At 37.9% G+C, this 24,200-nt stretch overlaps 2 protein-coding genes across 3 annotated transcripts; one reads left to right on the top strand and one right to left on the bottom strand.

Annotated features, from left to right (window-relative positions):
• The first annotated feature begins 2,747 nt into the window (after nt 1-2,747).
• Nucleotides 2,748-4,138, top strand: LOC103716826 (probable ribose-5-phosphate isomerase 2). Its single transcript, XM_008805003.4, has one exon. The coding sequence runs from the start codon at nt 3,012-3,014 to the stop codon at nt 3,867-3,869; it is 858 nt and encodes a 285-aa protein (XP_008803225.1). The 5' UTR covers nt 2,748-3,011; the 3' UTR covers nt 3,870-4,138.
• Nucleotides 4,139-5,619: 1,481 nt separating this feature from the next.
• Nucleotides 5,620-24,114, bottom strand: LOC103716811 (sulfhydryl oxidase 1-like). 2 transcript variants are annotated; one of them, XM_039131719.1, is made up of 12 exons: nt 23,894-24,114; nt 21,236-21,260; nt 21,062-21,154; nt 15,630-15,811; nt 12,334-12,406; nt 12,129-12,197; nt 11,963-12,036; nt 11,734-11,890; nt 9,652-9,692; nt 6,762-6,908; nt 6,244-6,687; nt 5,620-6,075 (listed from the first exon to the last, which is right to left on the bottom strand). In XM_039131719.1, exons 1-12 carry the CDS (start codon nt 24,112-24,114, stop codon nt 6,054-6,056), a joined length of 1,548 nt encoding a protein of 515 aa, XP_038987647.1. In that variant the 3' UTR covers nt 5,620-6,053. The 2 variants fall into 2 exon arrangements, with proteins under 2 accessions (XP_038987647.1, XP_038987646.1); XM_039131718.1 differs by lacking the exon at nt 5,620-6,075 and having other exon boundaries at nt 6,082-6,687.
• Nucleotides 24,115-24,200: the final 86 nt, after the last annotated feature.

The following is a 24,200-nucleotide window of genomic DNA, read 5'->3' as shown; positions in this document are numbered from 1 at the left end:
TTGTATTATGCCTAGAAGTTTAATTGATTCTGAGATTTAGCAAGATAAAAGGCAGGTTTTCTCAACACGGGTCTACTAGTAAAGAAGCTGAAACAATTGCTTGAATGAATACCTATGTGGTAACTCAGAGGTCGTATCAATATTTTGCTGACAACTATACTTGCTTCTGTATTGATAAGAGTAGAAAGATGAAATGATGCTTAATGCCCAGAACTAGAAATTCAACTGAAGCTACATGGATGATAAAAGGTAATAGATTCAGATGAGATCCTCTGCCCTGGTGCTGGTTTGGTTGCACCCGATCATACCTCTAGTTTGAGAAAATAAATATCTCGTGAATTGAAAGCTATAGCTGCTTTCAATATTTCCAAGAGTACAAGGAGAGAGGAATTAACACATTACACTGGACATCAATGGTTAGCAGGATGGAAATTGTAACTTCAGCTCATCATTACTCCTGGAGATATGGTGAAAGATTCTCGGATTGTGGAATCTACGATCTTAAGAATGCGGAGATCATAACTGCTGCTTTAATGCTTGGGGCATCAAAGTGCATTAGAGTCCTTTTTTTTCTAAAGTATCCTATACCATTAAAATTTATAGATATTTTTTTTTATTATAGGTATAATAGGTATTTCATACAATTTTTCTAACGAAATAGATGCTCAACCAAATATAAACCATTTTGGAATGTGCCATTTTTCTATTATCAACCAAATGTGCCAAAATCATTTTTCTAAGCATCATATTTTCATAACTCATGTTTCGAAAAAAATATTTCGATGAGAAAAAAATTTTCATGTGTCCTCAATATGGCTTTTTCTTCGTAGATCACACGTTTGAGGATAGGTCACCAGATTTGCTGGGCAAAATGTTAGAAAATGAGGATACGACGGACAGATTATAGGTGAGAGGGCAGAAAAGGTATCCTACAATAAGAGGCCAATCTTTTTTGACTGGAACTTCGCCAATATGCAACTTAATTCTGTGACAGTCACATAAAATTTTTGGCTTCGTTCGATGGTTCCAAATTATTGAGTTGGTAAAGTCACAGATTATTAATTTAGATATTAGGGACTCTGGTCTAAATGCTACCCTCACCGTGATCTGGCTGTGCTTCCTTTTGTCGCAGCTCTCCGAGAAACTATTGGCTTATATGCGGAGCAACAATTTTTTGAGCGAAAGACAAAATTTTGCCTTGTGAATTTCTTAACGGCTATAATGCCTTTCATGTTGCTAGGAGGACAAAATGCAACGAACTAGGAGTCTGCTGGACATTAAGGCTTAGCATGATAGCAAGCAATTCTGTTCAATTGGCTTGACTACTTTGCTATCCTATAGATAACGATAGACAAATATTTTCTCATATAACATTCAGCATACAATATACTTTCAAAAAAAATTAGGTAAACTACGACTAGAATTTTAGTTGATGCCGAGATTTGAAAGATGAATAAAATATTGGATAGGATTGGGTGCACCCAGTGGACTAGTCCAACCACGAACCAATACGCAGAAAGATAGTTGTATGTGTTGGTATTTATAGTTGGACGAATCAACTAGCTCAGTGATGGATCCAATTCAACCAAAAATTTCATGTATAAAAGATGCTGGTTAGATGATCAAAATTATAGTTTAACAATGCAAAAGGATCTCATCAATATCAACTATGGCTGCTTTTTTATTTCATAAATACAAGGTGCAAGCATCAAAGGGTTCCTTTTCCATGAGCATCCATTTCTATGACAAAAAGGTAGTAACTCAGTTTTGATGCGGTCTCCAGCATTTAAAAAAGTCAAAAAAAAAAACAGCACATCACGGAGTGCCTAGGCAGCTTCCTTTCTTCGACCCATAAGACACGTTCAACTCTTTAGAAAAAGAAAGAAATGCATGTGGGAGTTGTGCTAAAAGTGGGAACACGAGACGAGCCCATCCCTTGGAATCAACATAGGAAACAAGCAACCTTTGTAGCCACCAATTGGTGTGGCCCAAAGCCACCATCACTAACGTTATAAAGGTGGGATGCCGGATATCTTGCACGGTTAGGTTTTTGATTAAATCAAGTGTTTTGTTGTTAGGTTTGGCGTAGAATGATGGCACATGGAAACCCCATGTAGGTCACATGAGATATAAATTCTTGGCTATCATGACAAAATCTAGGCAAATACTTAAATAGACAAATATTATATTATATTTTTTTGAAGTGTTATATAACGTAGCATGGCAGGTCGGAAACATGCGGTGAACCGGGCCGGGCTGCCCGCTGCACCGCCCGAAAGAGGCCTTCATGCACGCTCGAAATGACCAAAATGCCGGTCTCCGACGGTTTCGTGGGACCCACTTTCCCTTCTCGCGTGGGCCGCCGCGCACGATGCGTCCTTGACCATCCCGCTGGGGACCGTCTTGGGGCCGCCCAAAACACGGGCCCACCAATCTGGACCGTCCAAACTGGTGGGTCCCTACCAGCCAAAAGGTTCGATTCCCAATATCTTGAACCGCGTGACGTGCGTTCTTGAGCATCGAGTCGTGTCCGATACGCCATTAGATTTACCCATAAAAGTTGGACTGCATCAGCTGACTGATGCAAAACACAAAACACCAAAAAATAAATACCTCAGGTTAAACCTATCGCAAAACGTTGGATTGGGGATACGGTTTCATTGGATAATAGATAATCTCGGTGTTGTGACGCGTCAGCAAATCCTCCACTGAACTCGTTATATCTCTCCTCCGGCCGAGGCGCCATTCTTTCCATCCCGTTGTCTCGTCTTCTCCCCTCCCCCTCTCTCTTATCGAAACCCTAACCATAATCCAAATCCTAACCCCAATTCTTTCTCTCCGATTTAATTATAAAAACAAAACTTGAGGCAAAAAAAAAAAAAAAAGCAAGAGAAAAAAAATCTCTACCTCTCCTTTGCCAAGATTCCCCTTCGCACTTTCGCCGGTCTCAAATCCAGAAAGTTTTGAGATAAAAATTTGTTCTTTTCTTTTGCTCTCCCCCTTCTATAAGAATGCACGCCGTCTGCTCTCAAACCCCAGACATGGCCATCCCCTTCCCCCACCTCCTTTACTCCGAGACGCCCCCCATTCCGGCGCCCCTCGCCCCGCTAGTGGAGGCGACGACCGCCCCGACGCAGGATGATCTGAAGCGCATCGCCGCTCACCGCGCCGTGGAGCTGGTGGAGTCCGGCATGGTCCTTGGCCTCGGCACCGGCTCCACCGCTGCCCACGCCCTGGACCGCATCGGCGAGCTTATCCGCCGCGGCACCCTCCGCGACGTCGTCGGCATCCCCACCTCCAAGAAGACCGAGGCCCACGCCGCCGCCGTCGGCATCCCCCTCTCCGACCTCCATGCCCACTCGGTCGTCGACCTGTCCATCGACGGCGCCGACGAGGTCGACCCGTCGCTCAACCTCGTCAAGGGCCGCGGCGGCTCCCTCCTCCGCGAGAAGATGATCGAGGGCGCCAGCCGCCGCTTCGTCGTCATCGTTGACGAGTCCAAGATGGTCCCCCGCATCGGCGGCAGCGGTCTCGCCGTCCCCGTCGAGGTCATCCCCTTCTGCTGGGGCCACACCCTAAATCGCCTTCGGAGCCTCTTCGACGGCGAGCCCGGCTTCGATGCCAAGCTCCGACGGGCCGCCACCGCCGGCGACGGTGGGCAAGGCGACCCCTTTGTGACGGACAATGGAAATTTCATTGTGGATCTATACTTCGAGAATGGGATCCATGGCGATCTGGATCTGATCAGCGATAAGATATTGAGGATCACCGGGGTGGTCGAGCACGGGATGTTCCTTGGAATGGCATCGTCGGTGATCATCGCCGGCGAGGACGGCGTGACGGTGGTGGACAAGCGGGAGGTGAGGTGAGGCAGTTTGATGACGCGAGGTAGAAAGATTTGATTTTTAGTCGACTAGATTAGTAGATGATATATTGGTCTTCAAAAGGAAATAATGATAGTTTCTCTTTTGAATTGTCGAAGAATTTCATTGTATCTGGGGGGATTTCATGCTGGGGATGGCGATCGTATTGTTGTAGGGAGGGAAGAAGCTTAAAGCTTGATTTGCCATGAATTTTTGTTGGGAATTCAACATAATGGTGATCTAGTAAAATTTGGTGCGGTTCCCTTCTTCATCTATTGTCGTATTATGTCTAACAAAAAGCTTTTGGTCTTGATCATAATTTTGATGGTTAAAAAGTCAATATGCTATGCCTACGAAGAGCTTCATTCTTCTGTTGGTATATCATTTCTTAGGTAATTTGGAAATGGTTTATTCTGAAATGGAACATCAGTTACAGTACTCACTTTCACTTGTTTGTATGCTCGGAAGCACAGCAGCTGGCTTTTTTTTCTTTTATGTTTATGCATCTGGTTAGGGCCGGATAACATTTTTCTTGGCCTTTATACATCTTACGTAGTGGGGGAAATTTTTGTTGATGGTGAGGAATATTAGATTTTGTCAGTGTCAAGTTGTTTCTAGTGATTTGTGTGTGGTCTTCCTGGCAGGCTCAAAACTTAAAGCAGTTATGGCAAGGGGCAGCTTTAGCTTGACTAATGTACATTTGATGTAACACCACCTTTCTTATCAACTGACAAGGGCAGCATCTAAAGAAAACATCACATTAAACAGAACGAAAAGATAAAAATATTACTTAGTACACTGCATTCTTTTCTATATGGGAGAAAACTTAGTACAACGCACCAAAACCCCTCCATTGCAACTGCATGCAATCCAATTACCGTCCACATCAGCGTCAAAAATCCAAGAATGAGTGATCTCTTGATTAGAAGTTCTTTATCCAATTTTTATAAGATCAATGTCAGATGAATATGTTACAACTCCGACATGATAACCTTTTTCTTCTTTATGACATAACCAACGTATCGAAAAAATAATAATTTTCTGATAAGTGGAGGGAATGAAAATAATATCACCACATAGCTTCACAATTCAAGTGCCATGAACTGGTGCCAAGCATTTATCTTAATTTTATGCTATCATTTGCCAACTCTAAAATTAAGTGGGAGCATAGCAAGTTTATAACCCATTAATGCCAGCTTAAATTGTAGTCCTCTAGGTATTCGTCCACAACTTCGAATATGCTCCTCAACAATATTTTATGATTTACAGCAATTGGTGATGATAGTACTCAGTTATCAATTAGAATTAAGAGAGAAGAACAGATGAAAGGAAAGAAATTTGGCCACTTTGAAGAGATCGAGTGTTCCAAACCTTTTGGTATTTCTCAAATTGTTGCTCAAGTAAATACCCTTTGCAACAATAAAACTTACAAGCTTGAATTCTGGATGGCAATTACTGTAAAGGCCCATCAAATCTAAACTATTTCAAGATGTACTTTCAGCATTCCGGCTAGCATCAAATCTACGACTGCATTGCTTCATTTGTGCAAGAGTGAAATAATGTAGAGCTTGTTTTGATCCCCACGATTCACCAGTTCCAATTTTTCAAGTATTGCGGTTATCCTCTGAATAGATGATCTCCCTCACACTGGAAAGTATCCCAAGGATGGGAGGTCCAGTCATCATGAGGTCGTTTAGGTGTCCCACAACCAAATCCATTCGCATTCTCCAACATAAAGAGAAGAAAGAGAAAAGAGTGATGACCATATCAAAACCCCATACTGAATCATTCAATGTAAAGGTTACCAACAAAACCCAACAATGGACTGAACAGAAACATGAGCTGTTCAGATCCCATCCTCAGTTGGGTTCAGCAGTCAGGATTCCTAACCTGTTCACAGCCTGATAGCAATTAAAATATCTTGACATGGACACAAAAGTATTTGGAGAAAAAGAAAAGAAAGTTTCTAAATTGCTAATCTGCACCACCTCTTTGTTTTTGCAATGTATATGTGCTTTTTGATGCACTCCTTTTCAAAATTGCAACTATGAGATAACATACATTTCATGGCCTTCAGGAATAATTTGACAAATATTAAAAGAGAGCACGAGGGGGTGGTCCCTGAGAGACATCCATGATGCCATGCAGCTCAGTTAATAGCATTAGTGCCTGATTAACACTGGAATCATCTCAGCCCCGATTCTTTCTTTGCCTGAAATATATAATTGGAAAAAAAAAAAGAAGAAAAGAATGAGTCACCACCTCCACAAGCACTACTCACATTCCTATTAGCCGATGCCTTTCTAACAAAGCCAAAAAAACTGATGATTAACCTCCTACTAATCATATGTTCTTTAAAGAGTTTAGTTGATGTAAGTACTTCCGATTTTTCTGCTGTGTCCGCCAAAAGCAAGCTAGCACCCCAAATGCACAGCTGGCAAAACTAATGGCTAGGGCAGCTCCAAGCGGTACAGCAACTGCATTTGTTGAGGTGGTGGAATCATCTGCCCCTGGTTCATCATTCCTGTTGCTGCGGAGGCTTGCATCCTTGTAAGATGACACAAGAGTTTTGCCATAATATTGAACCAAAAACTTGAACACCTCATCCTCATTCCAATCTACTTGACTCGTGCCAGTTCTTTTCCTGCTAGAAGAAAGATAGCATGATGGGCAGAGCTGCTTTGGCGGCCAAATAATCTTGGGGAACATTGGGTCACCAGTTCCAAACGCTTTTTCTTCTTTCATTAGCCTCTCGTTGACTTTGTTATGTGTGTTCCATAGCCAAAGGCTTAGGTCGTGAGTTGTCTTAAATGGGACTGAAACACTGCAAGCGAAATTTTTATAATGAGATGTATAGACGGCACACTGAAACGCATATTTGCTATTTATCTTTCATACCTCGAGCACATCTCATAAAAATGTCCACGACATTCCTCACAGATGAAGAAATTATGGATGAAATCACAGATAGCTGTGAAAGCCAAATGGCTTTCTCCATCAACGACTCTTACAGATAGAGAATGTAATAGAACCCAGAGGCCACAGCTGCAAAATAATATAACCACATAAGTGAAAATAACATTTCTGATGGCATTCTGTAAGTAATGTATTTATTTGAACCCATCAGGCAAAAGGCATGTAACATATTTGATGCGACCTATCAAGAAGATATGGTTATGTTAGCCGATACTAGATGTTAACATGTGATGCACATATCATGCAGAAAGAATGGTTGCGATTCTTGCAGTAGTTAATCAAAGAAGAGGGCATCAGCTGAGATGCATAATTTATTATTAATGCAAAGAGAGGAGGTAGGATCAAATTGTGCCAGGAGTCTCAGTTTGTCAACTGTTTTTTTTTTTAATCATCCATCTGTTTTCATTTCTCATTTGATCTCATGGGAGACCATTGAACATCCAGTTGGACGACCTACGAGAGACCCAGAGTTCTAATAGATGAAGCTTTCAAGCACCACTGATGGAAAAATATTACGAGCTACCAAATATAGATCAGCAGAGAAACTAAATCAGCAACAATCATTCTATCAATTTAAGTTAGGATGATGAGTATGTTACCTTTCCAATCTTATCACACGAAGTGCCAATATTTATGAACAAGTGATATGGCTTAATCTGGGGTTTCCAGGGCTGCACTTTAAATTGACATCAATGCACTATAAACAATATAGGTTGCCACACTTGTAACAAATTCTTCTATTTTATTGCAAAGATTGTACACAACTTATTCAATCAAGGCCTTGGTAGCTGGAATCTTCTACAAAGAGTAGTGTACCTGCTCTAGAATTTCACTCCCACATAGCAATTACTTCCTAACATCTCAAACCATCCCCACTTTGTGGTTCCGAGTTTTCTGAATCTAAATATCCTGCACTTCGTTAAAAAGCAATAAAGGAATTACGAGATCATTAGTTATAATGTTTATTCTGTACCATTTTTTTTCAAGGGATGTCTCAAAACCAGTAAATTTTATTAACTCCACTAATATAGCAATTACTTCCCGACACCCTTAACCACACACACACCCTCCCTTTTGTGGTTCAGAGTTCACTACATCTGAACATCACACACTTTGTTGCAAAGCAATAACCTAATTACTGGATTTTTGTTAGTTGTAATTTTTATTCCATATTAGATGCTTCCAACGGATGTTTCAAACCCCTAAATTTTACAACCTCTGCTTTCCACTCAAAATAAATTCATACTCAACCAAAATAAATATTTCTGAGATACTTGTGGATGTCCCCGTAATTTGTATCAAGCTAAAGCAACACAGGCAGAAGTATAAAAACAAGTTCAATAAGCCCTTCGTCTCCTCAAATGAGGATAGTAGGTGGTGCTTTGGTGATAAAAGGAAAGCTCAGAGATGGAGATTATCGAATTGGTATTTTGGTAGGTTGCTTAGGCTTAAAAGTTCCCTCTTAGTGTTCAGGTTTGGAATTCTTTAGCCAAGATTAACCTCCCTTAAAATGGGTGCTTAGCAGACAGACATGAAATTTTGTTTTTACTCACCCCATATGAAATGACAAAGCCAACTACAAGATTCTTCTAGAAAAAAAAAAACAAAAAAAACAAATGCTGCTGTCCTAAAGGTTACAAGTCTGCTTGTGAAAATCATAACTTATAAAACTTTAAACAATATCAAGTTGAGGCCTAGTTCATCTTCACCCAGAAGGCCAGAAACATAACCGGGTCAATCCTTGCAAGAGACTCCTTTTGACAACTATCCTTACAAGGTGGCATATATTGGAAGTTTCAAAAGGAACAGAAATAGAGAGGGAATCACGAAGAAAGCAACTACATCTAGGGCTGTCAATGGACCAACTGGCATGAGTGGCCTGATGACCTGGCCCCAAAAAGTTAAACAGATCCCAGGCTGGGATCTTTAGCTCAGTATTTTGGGAAGCCCAAAAGTTTTCGAGATGGGTCTGGGCTTTAGATGTTGGCCCAAAATGATCGGGTGCCTGACTTGAGCCCAGCCCGGCCCAACAGAACATTAGTGGATGGGTTGAACTCGGGCATGAGACCCTCATGCTTGGTCTAGGTTTGGTAGGATCAAGCTAGGGCACGAGACTTCGGGCCTGATTCAGGCCAGCACAGGTTCGGGCCTGAGGATTCAACACTAGGCATCATTTTGTGACTTGACCCATTGACACCCCTAACATTTTTTTTTATTTAAAAAAAAAGTATGTTCAAGGATGAGGACTTTTAGGGATGAAAACTGTTAATCAACAATAGATAACAAATAAGATATTCACCAAGGCTTGTTAGGTGGGCTTTCCCATGCTTGATTATGAAGACACAAAAAATTGAGTAATATAATTTGTGAAAATGTGTTGTTTGATGAACTGGTGAATGTATTTTACTAAAAGGCCTGAAACACTTAGTCCCATGCATACCTGCAATCTTGTTTTTTTGGCAAACCTAGGTTCATTGGAAAGATCTTCCAAGATCTAGAAGTACCCCTACATTGCCTAAAATTAATAGAGGGCATTCTAGGGTTCAAATATCAGTTTTAATGACAAACATAATTACAAGGCCAGTTTAATCTGATTTTTAGGATTTTATTATTATAAAGTTAAGTAATCGAGGTTCTAATTACAATACATTCCTTTCTAAACATATATATAAAATCTTGACTTGAAGCAATAAAGTTAGAGGAACTTATGCTCTTGATAATGTCTTCCATAAGCACAAGCTCATTCTGTACATAATTAAATATAAAGAAACAAGAGCATGGATTGTTATTGGAAAGCTAAGAAATTCAATACCTAAAGCCTCTCGTATCATTTTGGCTGCCACGACAAAAAATCTGCAATGTGATTTTGTACAAATAAGTATGGAAAAAAATTGCAACATGAATAAGCAGGTCATGCAAAATGTTTTAAATAATGTAGCATGTACTAACTATGCAAAGCATTATAGGTGGATAAATATGATGAAAGAGATGTGATATTATTTTAGATGTAGCACCCAAGGACATGTGGAATCATGGATTTAATTACTGCTAGAATGGAATGGTACTATCCAAGGTCCCGTACCGGTCCGTACCGGTCCGTACCGGTCCCGTACCGATTCTCCAACAATAAACCACCGGTACCGGATTCCACGCTGATCCGGTACCGGTCCCAGGCCGATACGGACTGGTACGGTAGACCATGGTACTATCAGTATCATACCATTCCAATACGAAACAAGCAGCAGTTTGGGTGCTGGGATGTCAAAAACATCTGTAACAGTAAATACCACTCATATCGATCTATACCGGTGCATATTGGTAGTAACATACCAGTCAGTATTGAAGGTTTTTCTTTTTCTTTTTTTATAATTTCCGATATGTACTGTCAGTACCACTACCGTACTGATGCCATAGTGTTCCGATGGAAAAATCATAGAAGCTTCAGTACCAGTACTTAAAATCTTGTGAGGAATGATAGTTATTTCTTGAATTGCACCAAATAGAAGGATTTAGCTTCCAAGAATTCATGATGCTTTTGTTACCAGATTCGGTCATGGCAATGGCCATGGCTGGTGTAGTATAAAAGAAACTTCGAAAAGACCAAGTATTGACTTGTTTATTATATGACACCCCTTTAAAGGTCATTTAAAGGTCAAGATGAAACATTTTTCATGGTTTCCATGAAATAAAAGGTGGAATGAAGCAAAAAGAGACTTGGATATGGTAAATGAAGAAAGATTGTAGATTAAACCGACTACAATGCCCAATATCTATAAAACAAAAAAGGTAAATTTCAAGCAAAAATGCCTAAGAATCAAGGAGGACGATATCTAACGGTAAATTCATTTATGCATTTTTTTAAGTTTTAAAAGGCATCTACGTAAGTTTCAGACTTCTAGTGAGAAAACTATGACTTGGTTGAATCAATGTAGTCTCTCAGTCTCATCATTTCAGTTAACTATGCATGAAACCAACACACCCATCCAATTGTTTTTTTGTTGCTTTTGCTTTTGAGAGAGGTATTCTCATTAAGCACTTCCATGAAAGTGCTTCATGAACAAGCATTTGAGATATTTGGTTTTTGGCAAACATGTAACTGAAATGCTATGCCTAGTGACTAAAGGGAGAGAGAGGTGAAAAGCATTAGCACAAACAAATACCCAAATGACTTTGGTAGAATTTGGGTCTAACATGAAATGAACCTGCACTAGATTTGTTATGAATTGAGGATGTAAAATAGATCCATTTACCTAAGGCAAGTTCAGCTCAGGTTGGGTTTATTTTTAGACGTCTGGTTTAGAAGTAAGAAGATAAATCAGTATGAAGTCAAGTTTATTTGGTCTTTGTAGGCTGGATCAGAATTCATAGAATTGAGCACAACATATTGAGGTTTGAGTCGAGATGAATGATTTAGAATGAACCAACAATTTAGATACTAGGTTCAGGCTTGACTTGTGAAGAGTGGAACTGAATATTATTTTACCTAATCCATATGCACCACCTTTGTCTTTGAGCAAAGAAAACTCATCTCTTTTTATCAAACAACGCAGGTAACTGAAATAAGAATAAGCAAGACCAACAGAATCTAAGTTTTCTAGCTTGTCCTTGGCAAAAAAACCAAAGCTTTCCTGCTCATAAAAGCTGCCTTCCAGCTGGTACTTGTAAGACCTTTTTATTGGGCATTTCCAATCACATTTTTCCCCAAGAAATCTTTCTTTCTATATTATTCAAGAGAGAGAAAGAATAGTAACTGTACAATTCAATTCTAAGGCAAGTTGACTGAACCAAGATATTAGTTACCCACATATCCAAAAAAAATATTTAGGAATGCTTAAATACAAAAAGAAATCAGTCTACTACAGAACAGAATAGTCCAAAGAAGCAAGATTCCCACCCAATATCCGCGAGGGACTTCCTTGCCACAGATCAAGTAACTCTTGAGTCTGTTCCTTTCCTGCAATGTGGTGATCTCTTGAGAACTGACTGGAAAAAGATTTGAAGGCCACATATCATCGAAGTTTACAAGTATCTCAGCACTTCCCCTTCGACACCTAATTACCAAACACCAGAGTAAGCAACTACAAACTCCATTTTCTTAGATGCATAAAAGTCTGATATTTGACCTTTTAGAAGGATGATGGGTGACCAAAAGCTGGAAGAACTTTATAAGTGGGGCTTGAGTCTCTGACTTGATCATCTGCAAATTGTACGAGAACAACAGAATTGTAAGTCCAATTTCTTTAAAAAACCAATAACTTATAAATCTAATCCAAGAAGTAAAAGCTTGACCTTGTGTTCCAATATTATGTCAAATGCACCAGCTGTTGCTTCCTCAACATCATAAATAGCTCGAGCAATCTTTGAAATGAATAAATAATAATTTAGTCTCATATGCTTGAAAGAAAATTGCACTGGTAGAGAAAATTCGACTCAAGCAGAATAACAATAAAGCATGAAGTGGTGGATAACATTATGATTTCCTGTCATAAAATACCTGTTCAGGATCTGAGGCATTCCTTGGAAATGTATTTTCGTTGTCATATTTTTTATCATCTAAATTGAATGTACTGCATATATCAGAAACATTGCATACATATCAAAGATAGGAACGTATCTGGGATTTAACAGTAACAAGTTACCATAGATTTTTAAATATAAATGTACAAAACAACTAACTCAAAGTACCAATTCCACTACCTAAATCATATGCGGAAAACATAATGTTGCAGGTCATAGTGACAGGTTACAAATCTACAAGCAACAAATACATAAAAGCATATAAACTGGGGAAAAAGAAAAGGCATAAAAACATAGCCCGTTCAAATGTCAAAGTAAAATTTCTAGAGTCGCCATCTAGTCATCTACCTCATTCGAGAGATTTCTAAAATCTGCTTTGGTCACTCAGGACAAAGCCACATAGAAAAGGATGAGGATGGCCTAGTGCATGGGCCTGGGGCCCCATCACAGCAAGATCTGGAAAGGGTCAGATGTATGTAGCCTTACCTTAGCATGCAGAAAGGTTGTTTCTACGTACCAAACCCGTGACACCCAGGTCATGGTGGAGCAACCTTACCGTTGCACCAAGGTCCACCATCATTATTTACAAAGTCACATGACTAAAGAAAAATTTAAGCAGTTTTCCATAATACTCAACAACTAAACAATGGCAAAGAAATGGCAATCTCAACATGCAATATTTTTTTGCTACAATTGCACCTGATGTCAATTTCAAATTTAACAGAGAATGTTTGTAACAAGCATGTTCGAGAACAATGGGCAGATATGGTTTTAAAATTTCCATCATACACATAATCCAATGTTAGAAATTTTAAATTGAAAGCAAGCAATATACAAAATAGCATTAAAAAGGAACAAGCTGATTCAGATGTTGAAGGCACATGCCTTTAGAATACTTCTATGATTTGCTCCAAAAACATTATACTTTATGAGTGTTATCTTCAGCAAAAGCAGAAATAATCCTCAATTGTTTTCTCAAAAAAAAAGTAGAAACATAGCACTTGGGTTCTCAGCATATTGTAATTTTTTAAATGGGCCATAAAAATTGTTCTCACCAAAGTTTGTTGTGCCAATACTAAGACCCCTACCGGTTATGGTATAGTACGGTATGGTACCATGCCGTTCCGTTCCATTTTGAATCCAAACCAACACAGCAAAGTCAGCGAGGGAGGGGGAATGGGAGAAGGAAAGAGACGAAGAGAGAGGGGGGGAGGGAGGGAGAGGCAGAGGGAGGGGGAGACAAAGAGGCTGAGAGAGAGGGGGGATTTCGAGTCCCCATCTCCTCTGGCACATGAGAACAGGGGCAGAGCCTTTTTTAAGTGTCGACTTCACTATAAAAAAAATTCAAAAAAAGTGGCTAGAGCCCCTGTTTCAGTTCCGAAATAGGGGCTCCGCTCCTATTCTCATGCGCCGGAGATGGAGGCTTGAATGCCCCCTCTTTCTCCCTCTCTTGGCCTCTTTTGTTCTCTCTCCCCCTCCTTCCTATCTCCCCCTCCCTTCCTTGCTCTCCCTCTCCCTCCCCCCCCCTCTCTCTCCCTCTCCCTCTTTTTCCTTCTCCCTCCACCCTCCCTTGCCTGTTTCTCAAATCAAGGGGCGGAACTATGCCGATCCACCTCCAGTACAACTTGGTATGCTCCAAAATGCGGTACAACAGTCCTTAGTCCTCACTATTTGGGAACAATTTGCTTCCCAACAAACAGTAAATTCAAAATTTAACAAGGCAAGGAAGAAGATATAATCATCAATCTTAATGGTTTCCAATGACAACAGACTGGATATTGATTCTCTTGCTAAATTGCTGCTTTTATGTGAAATTAAATATTTAATTTTATATTATTTCTTAGTATAAGTATTTATATATTAGCTTTTAATATTTCTAGAAATTTTCATCATTACATTACATAAGCAATTTTTTAAATCTGGCTCATTTGGCTAGAAACCAACTAAAACTTATTGGTTTTCGGTACGTTAACACATGCTGAAAAAACAAAAGTTCGACCTTGATATTAGTTGTAATATTGTAGGCATGTTGTTCTTCTAATCTGACGTCAGAATACATAATTGCCATATTAAGCCAAAACCCATCTACGGTAGGACTCATCCGTACAAGATACCCAATTTTTAATTAAAAATGCTTTGAAGGAGAGTTGAACTAATATAATAATGCATAAAGATAAAGCGACTATTGTCATATATATATAAAACATATAAAAAGAAGCATCACACATGCAGCTTTTACATATGAAAGCAAGTATAAACATCTGCTTGCAACTTTTAAGCTGCGTCTAGAAATCCTATATAGGTCGATTGCATTGTTCCAAGATAATAAACCACAGAAGATATTAGGAATAGTGGAGCATAACACTCAGATATGGAAATGAATCCTCAGTGAATTCATTGCATGTCAGATGAAAATCTGTAACAATTATTGATCAAGAATTACAAATTGCACCTGAAAAATCAGGACAGTCTTTTGTAAGGAAGATTATCAACACGAGATTAAGTCATTAGTAACTATGATAGATTCTTAATATTCCCAATCCAATAATATAGTAGGTACTATAAAAAGCCAAAGGCCAAGTGAATATCTGACTCTGACTCCACTTGGCTACAGAGTCGTGCCTCTCTTTCATCTCATCAAACTGGCCCTTAGTTTATAATTATACTCCTAATATTAGTGATGCCTATACTGTAACCTATTCATTACCTATCAATTCCAATGCCAGTCAAGAGATCTTGTATACTTGGGGAGGTAAGAGTGCCATATCACCATACAAGCATATCATCTTTCCTAAATCGTTTGTAGCTTCTAATATGTAGACTTACGATCTAATGATGCACACACTTAATTCTGAATCTCTTTTTTAAGCAAGTGGTAGTGTGTGCACAGTGCAACTATAATATAAGCATATACTGATCCGAGTAGATGATTGCCATGTAGTGTGTCCCATCTAAGGATTTAAGTATGGCACTCTGCCTGTCCATGCTGGCATACAATACCAGACCAACAAGGACCGCTACAGATTGGCACCCTTTACCAGTTGCATGTGTCAGCATGGTAGCACAACAGATTGGAAACCTTTACAAGTACAAGTACGAGTACCAAGATTTTAAACCTTGATATTATCTTTAAGATGCACACATCAAAAATAAATTATCATGTTTTCATACGTTAAATTCAAAATATTACATACATTAAAACACAGCAAAAGCTAGCGTATGCTGATTCCTGATTCATGGAAACATTAAAAAAAATGATGCACAGCAACTTGCCTGCCAATTCGTTTATTTATCCAATTAAGCAAATGATCTGCCGTCCTTTCATCATCAATTAATTGTATCTCGCTTTTCTCTTTCTTAGGATCCCATTGACCAGATGCAAATTTAGGTGGTGGACCCCATAATAGCATGGGATAATGCCTGACTGAAAAGCTACCACACAGATTCTTATTCATCTGCGCTGCCAAACATTCAAACACAATAAAAGACTGATCACTAACGGTGCTACTCCATGAATGTGAACCATTCAAACCACCACAAAAAAGCAAGAAGCGAAAAACAATTACTTGAAACTGGAGCATCTAAACAGTTAGCACAAATTACCATTTGGTGATACAGTGATATTATCTAAGACTATGAATCTCACAATATTCAAATAAACTATACACCTTAACAGTCTACAGATCAATTTTAATGGAAAATTTCATGATCCATACGAAGCATAAGGAAAGAGATCCCTCATGATGAGTTAAAGAAAAATCCCCTAAACATACTCCTTTCATGCATAACAGCATCTGGCAATATAACTGAACTTCATAGTTCCAACTTCCAAGTCTTCCTAAAACATCTTTATAATAACATCACCAAATATAACTGCTTAAATACTGCAATAATTTTAAGTAATTAAGGGTAACTAAAAGATTATAGCCCTTGTGTTTAGGTGCACCATCTTAATTCTGTTTTATAATAACCGTCATGAGACCACCCACCTTTCCACAAAATATTTAACGAGCTTATTTTACATATTGAATACATTGTGAAGGAATGAATTAGTAGATAGATATGCATAGTTTGGCACTAAGTACAATTATCTCTAAAATTGTATTTTATTAAAGGAAAAAAAAATAGATATGTCTCCTTTGTTTTCTTCAATACAATTTCCTCTCGGTTCAATGACAATAGGATTGTGTCAATTCAAAAACTAGACCAAGACAATACAAGTAGCTTGTTGAATTCATTAAAGAGTTGATCAAGAAGAAAACATACATATATACACACATTATATATATATATATATATTTAGAGAGAGAGAGAGGTTGGTATGCTTCTGGCAGCATTTGACTTCAAATGTTTCCTAGTTAGCAGCAACGAAGGACATCTCAAAATGAGAATCAGCAACTTTGATCATGATCTACAATATTTCAATTGACTAGAAACAAAAAATCAAGCATTTTTTAGGTCTTGTACACATGCAACAAATGAAAGCAAATTTGACCACTCCAACAGTATGACATCATATATTCAGCTTGATCTATAGTTTAGAAATATCCAAATTAGCTGAATTTTGTTCTGTATATTCAAATATTTAGATCAAGATCAGCAATTTAGAATTGCAAATTGTACACTTTATGGTATGTTTTCGCTTACCAGCTATATTGCTACCGTTCATTTTTTGTCGGTTTGATGTATGGGTAAGAAACCTCCAAAATAAAAATTTTCAGTTTCCAGGTATTTAATTATCTTGAATCATGATCAATGGTGCTGATTTTCATTTTGAGAGATCCTTCATTGTTTTTGACTAGGAAGCATTTGGAGTCCAATGCTCTCAGAAGCATCCTAACCGAACTAACTACACATACGTACGCACACCTACAAACACACAAAAGCAAGAATTAAGATATTGCTTGGCAGCGGCATGCTGGTCTTGAACTAGCAAGATGTGTACTTTGTTGTACTATTTCATGCCAATGCTTGGCACACTTGACACACGCTAGCAAGGCAGCATGCCGAAAACTGGCACGCAACTGGTACCATAACAATGCCACATGCCAATGAGGCACTAAGATAGCACAGATCATGCTTTCCCATACCAACCAGCATATACACTCATGAAAAAAAAAAGAATAATGACTTCTTCCAAAAAAATAAAGAAAAATTAGTGTTCTTTGCATCCCATCTTACCTGAAGTTCTATTCCACAAGTTCCTGTATTTCCCTCTTCCAGATCTCCAACAAAATAATAAGAGGAATAATTCTTGATCTCATGATCAGTCTTATTAGCAGAAAGTACACATGAAGAACAAAGCCAAGTTTCCACATATCTGGCCATTAGATCAATGCGTATTTTCCAAGAATTCTAACAGCACTAGTTGGGCAATAAGTGTAACCTGGTCTCATCTACAACATTAACCATATGAGGCAATCAAAGTTTTAAACCAATCTTCATCTACCTGAATGTCCTATTATCTTTGAAAAAATTATGTAGTTTTCTCACTGGAGATACCATTAATGTTCAATCTTCAGACTCTAATATTGCCATTATGGTAATTAATCCTAATTGTGGACAAAGCATAGTTGTGAAATACAGGTACCATGTGCATACTTACATGAAGTCATGAACCATTGTCTTAATAATAGAACATTTCAGTCCACATCTCTTTCAGCTAAAATAGACTGAGATATGATTGATATGGAACCTACCTATCATATAGGAAAATACTGTGGCCCACCTTAAATGGAAAACCCAGTTTATTGGTTTCACATAATACTCTTAAACGCCATGAAATGGATCATGATTCACTGCCAAAGATACAATCTTCAAAGAATTCAAAAAAATTATGACCCTCAATAATCCATAACATGACTCGATGAATGATTCACATTAATTAATTTATTGAACTACTCAATATTAGTTAGAACTAGCTGCTGTGCTATGTAAAATAAAAGTTTTCTGTATATTGGGCTTAAATGAAGAAACTTAGCAGCCTAAACCAATGATTGTTGGATTATTCCCATGATCCCATCTCCTTTCGGACCTGCACCTCTATATTTACAGATTTCCAAATTTCCAACTCCCATGTGCTATGACATAATCAAAGAAATGATTTACATGATCAGACGACATGTTAATCAAAACCTTCATGCAAAAGAATCCATAGGCCATGGACTTAAACCTTTCTCAAGAAGCACAGCTTGCATGGGAAGCAAGAAAGGAATTACTATGAAAGATATCATTTTTAAGGTCAGCAGTCTTCTCCTCGAAGTTTCTTTCTGTCACTAGTAGCAATAGATCTGCTCCATTAAAGAACCACAATGAAGAGTTTCTATAGCCCATACAACTCCTATAAGCACATAAGATACAGGAAATTGTTCTTGGAAACTGAAGACTGCATATCGCCTTCTTATATTGATTGTATTTATATTTCTCATAATGTTCTATTATGATGAACATTTCATTTTTTTTCTTTAAATCAAGCCTAGTTTGATAGCACCAGTTTGTGCAGTCAGGTTAAAACATGAAGGCCATGGGGCATAATAGTGCCTGCATTTTGAAGTCATGTCTAAGAAAATCCAGAGACATTACTGACTTGCTTGTTGCAATGTTTTTAGACATGCTTTTTTTTTTGGGGGGGGGGGGGGGGGTCATAGTTCAAAATTACACACACACACACACATACATATATTTGTATGCACATTTGCACACATAATATATATATATATATATATATATATATATATATATATATATATATATATATATATATATATATATATATATATATATAACATTTGTGTATTATATTTACGCATGTTTGTGTAATGTTGCATACACATGCATACACATATAGGTAGACTAGGTTTCTGTCAACTGGAATTGAAGGTTGACAGATAAAAGAATCCCCATAGTTCTTGCTTTCTCTCTTGAGAATTGTTCTTTTCTAAATTCACTGGAAAGTAATCAGGACATGTCAAAAGGATATTATTCTGTGGACAAAGATCGCTGCTGTTTGGGTTTTTTGCATCAAAGTGGATTTTGAGGGTTTGGAGGAAAGCCAGAAGAAAGGATACAACCACACCTATTTACAGAAAAGATTTAATGCTTGGTTTCGATTAAATATTTTGTAACAAGGAATATTAGCTTGATTTGCTGGTATATCCACCATTTAATCTCAGCTTTTCTAAGATTTTTGAAACATATCAGTACATACCTTCAAGCTCTTATATTGCACGTAGCATTCCACTTTGTAGCATTCCACTTAGTCTTTGTGCATCTTATCATCTTAGATTGCATATAATTTGCCTAGAACTAGTTTTTTTTTTTTTTTTTTGATTAACTGCATTGCATATCCTCCTCTTGCTTTGCAATTTATGTCGGATTCTGTATTTGTCCTTCATCACGTAGCCATTTAACACATGAAGCAAATCATTGCCACATGCTAGAAAAAACATTGAAAAGTATTTCCTCAAGGTTAAGGAATCATGGGGTTAATGTTGGCTATATCTAAAATAAGTGGGACCACTTGTGAAAGAAATAACAGGTCCTTTATTATGGATGTATATATATATAATGTAAAGGAGATAGGTGCAGAATAAGATTGTGGAAATATAATGGCTATTGCCTCTAGTTATAAGCTCATGTGTCATCTAATTACTGGTAGACATACTCAAATTACAAGGTCCAATGTCCTGTTTTAAACCCCAACTTCCACGTATGTATGCTGCATGTATTCATGTATGTATAAATATTTTAGTATTTTCGAGCTGATGCAGGTCTAGACAAGCAACAGAAATATTATAAAACCTCAAAACAAAATTTGCCTTAGTATGTTTCACTAGATTCATGAAGTTGAAGAAAATTTACATGGTGGGTAGGTATGCTGTAATAAAACTGCAACTATGCACTTTAAATTGTTATAACTGAGAGTGCAAATGTTTGGAACTAAGAGATGTGAAACTTCTGTTGCCACCACTTATACCAGATCTTTGTATATTTGATGGGGATGGACCAATGTAGGATAATTTTATGAAACAATGGAAAGGGGAAGCAACATTAAAGCGGATGTCTAAGAATGACTCCGTAAAATATTTTAAATTTAAGACAAGATGTTGATGTACCTCAGAAAGTACATATCATGATGCATTCTCTAGACTCATCTCTTAGGTATGACTGTAATATATTATATGAAGAATAATATATTTAAAAGTCACAAACCATAGTCTGAAAAGCATGGTGAGTGGAAGAGTGATTACATTGCACGACGTCAATAAAAGTTGATGTCATTCAACATTCTTTTGTTCAAACATATGATGACAGATGCGAATTTCCGTGGGCTTTTAAAGTTGTTTACCACAATCACATTTATAACAAGAACGGCTTTGCATTGTATTTTTCTTGTTCCTCCAAAAAGTTTTTCTTCAAATGCTGGCATAATATCTATTAACTTAAGCATAAAAAGTGTTCCATAGAATAGTACCATCATTAATATCCCATAATTTAGATATACCAAGGTGCAACCCTGTTCTTGCATTAGTTTCCTAAGCTGAGTATCAGGCTTACGATTAAAATTATTAAAAAGAGGAACTCAAGAGCTGTCCAAGTTTTCAAGGACATGCAAAAGACACAAACCCAAAATACAGGTTTTAGGAAGATCAATGGTTGATTAACATATAGAAAAGAAAGTTTATCCTAACTTAGAGCCACTATACCTTCATTGCACAGTCAACCCTTGTCATGATAACAATCCCAGGATGTGGTGCATCTGGCCCATTGAAAAGCCTTGCAACCTTCTCGTAGTGTGGCTGTAAAATTGGTGCTCAAGAAAGATCAAAAAGTTATCTTCCAAAGAATTCCAGGCATCCTCAAATGTTAAGCTCATATACCTTATAATTTCTACAAGCAGGACACCTGTAGAATCAAACATGATACAAAATTAGCATATAAAATAGAAAGGAGGCACAATGATGAAATCGTGAGACTACACTTACAATATGGCAACTTGCCAATTGAAAATAGTTTGAAAAATAGAGCTCTCAAGGCAACATTTCGTGTAAGACCAACATAATAAAATAATAAATTTACTCCATGAAATTCAATCCAAAATTTAAACCAAATTTAACTCTTACTTCCATCATTCCAAATGTTCATATGTAATCTATTTTCACTGCTCCAAAGACAAGCTTAACCTTTAACAAACAAAAAGTGAGATGAGCAAGCTCTACTCACGTGAATCTGACAGAGAAGGAAAAATCAAAAACATAATTCACTTTCTGATTTTCAAATATTTTATTTTGAATAATTTTTAAAATCAATTTTCAATACCTGGTTTAAATAGGATTCGTGCGCAAGGGTCCACATATACAATAGGTTTCATAGCACAAGTCACAAAGTCATTAAGAATTGATTTTTGGCCATTTTAAGTGTTTTTGCACATAGGGTTCTATAGTGTTTTGAATGTTGCATTATAAAAACGTTTTTGAATGTTCATAAGATGATTGGTTAGTTGTTAATGTTCTAATTAACTCATAAAACAAATTATGAAAAGCTAAGAAAGACACCTAAAATACTTTACAAGTCAACTATCTAACTGCACCAATCCCCCAATCGACCCTTCATTTATTTAGTAGAATGAAGTTTCTATGGTTTATTCCTGTTTCTTAGAAGTTAGAAGGATGTAAGAAACTTGATCCTTAAACAATACAAGGGCAGCTTAATTTCTCAATTCTTCAGTTCCAAGAATAACCCTGATCAGATGACTCTGTTAAAGATTTAAAATATTCCTACAATAGTCGGAATTAGATTTTAAAAGGTTTAAGACATGCTAGACTTCTGTAGAAGAAGGAATTCTATCATTGCTGGACTTTGAGAATAAGAAAGGAGTACAGACAATATGTAGGAACAGACTCATTCATGCTAACTTCTGAAAGAACAGGAGAGAGAAATCTGATTTACCGAGGCAAAGGTGAGATATCACGTGCTAGAAAAAAGAAATAATTACAACTTAATTATTTTCATATCTTTTTAGAATTTAGACTTTAGTTAAATTATCCCAAATCTACGATCTTTAGCAGCCACATGCATCTGCATGTGCATTATAACTACTTTTGAAAAGAAGCCTTTGAGTAGATGTATGTGAAATCAAGTCAATTTGCCAAATTGGAAAGTTTAAAATCTTTGGTTGCAGTTTTCACATGATAGCACTAGACTCTCCTTTCTATTATCAAGCTGCAATTATATTACATATCAATCATGTAAACCTTTAAAATTATGCTAGATTGCCATTAATAGCATTTGAGGATGCTTCAATTTTATCCCCTCAGACCCAACCTCTCCAATGAGTCCAATACCTAGAAAAGTTTACCATCTCTTCAAGAACCCTAATCACAGGAACAAACCCGTCACTACCTAGAAGTTTATTTAAATCAAAGGTGAATGTTCAGTTAGTTTATGGAATCTTCTCAAAACTAGTCCCCACCAGTTTGCTTCCCACTGATCTCAAACTACAAAGTCCAATATGCCATCATTCCATCCAAGAAATTTGCTCATCTACTCCTGTCTGAAGATCAACTCCTCACTCATAATGAACAGTCGCAGGATGGATATCCAATGCTTGCTTTTTCAAGAACTAAAGTGAATGGCCAGACAACCATGCTAGCAAACTTCAAGTCCTGAATTCCACAAGTGATTCAAATCAGAAGTTAAAATCAAATGATGACTGTTTAAAATACTGAAACCCTCAAAAGGCAATCAGTGCACCAAACAAAAAGAGTATGAAGGGATCGACAGCAGTATCAAGACTAAACATAGCTGCAAAGAAAGTAGCAGCAGCTCAATGAACGATGATCGGAGCACTGCTACCAATCACCTCTCAGATCACCACTCAGTTCACCAGGCTGATGCGGCAGTCCATATTGGTGCAGTACACATGGGATCAGCAGCATCAGTCGCCCCCACCCTCCAAAAAAAGAAATCTCAACCAATCCCCAATTTCCATGTTGGACCAACTGAGCGGTGATGGCGGGTGATCTTTAGAATTTTCCATAATCAATTTAGAGTGTAAGTAGTTTGCAACCGGAATTGGAATTCGAATGGGATTTGAATACCACGAGAAAGTCAGGGTTGGGAATGGGACTCTCTCCAACCAACCAGCTGAAATGGGAGTCACTCATTTCCATTCCCATTCCCATTCCAAGCCCAACTCCACCTAACCAAACATGCCTTATTGTCTCCAAAATCATTCACGGGAATGCACGAAGCTGAACATAATCGATTGTTTACTCCCGTGATACAGATAGCCGGCTCGGGAATGGAGAGAAAATACAGAACCATCTAAGAAGGGAAAAAAAGAAAAAGAAAACAAGAAAAGAAGAAAACCTAGCTTCAAGGTCAAAAAAGTTTATTTTTCGACGAAAAGAATTTTCCAGTGATCAACAGATGCCCAGACCAATTCTTAGTTCAAAGACAGTAATAACTAGAGACAAAATTGAGGGATAACGCCAGGAATCATCCAAGGATACAAAGAAAGAAAAGGGCCGGCATACCAGTTAGCAAAGAACTCGACGACGGCAAAGGCCGCCGGAGACTCCTTCAAGACGCGAATGAAGTTGGAGCTGTTGAGGTCCACGGCGGCGTCGGGGAGATCGGGGCCATCTCCGAGCGACCGGAGGAGGGACCGCCGATTGCCCGCGGAAGATACGATGCCCGAAAGCAGAAGGAGGGAGAGGAGAAGGACGACATCGGACGAACTATTGGGAATAGACATTCGAGAGGGAAAAAAGAAACGGACAAGATATCCCTAAAGGAGGAGAAAAACAAAAGGGTTTGAGGAATGACTCCCGGCGATGGCGA

The sequence above is a fragment of the Phoenix dactylifera genome, chromosome 11, assembly GCF_009389715.1.
Source record: "Phoenix dactylifera cultivar Barhee BC4 chromosome 11, palm_55x_up_171113_PBpolish2nd_filt_p, whole genome shotgun sequence".
NCBI lineage: Eukaryota > Viridiplantae > Streptophyta > Magnoliopsida > Arecales > Arecaceae > Phoenix > Phoenix dactylifera.
Note: the sequence above shows the minus strand (reverse complement) of the source record. Positions and strands in the feature narration are given on the sequence as shown.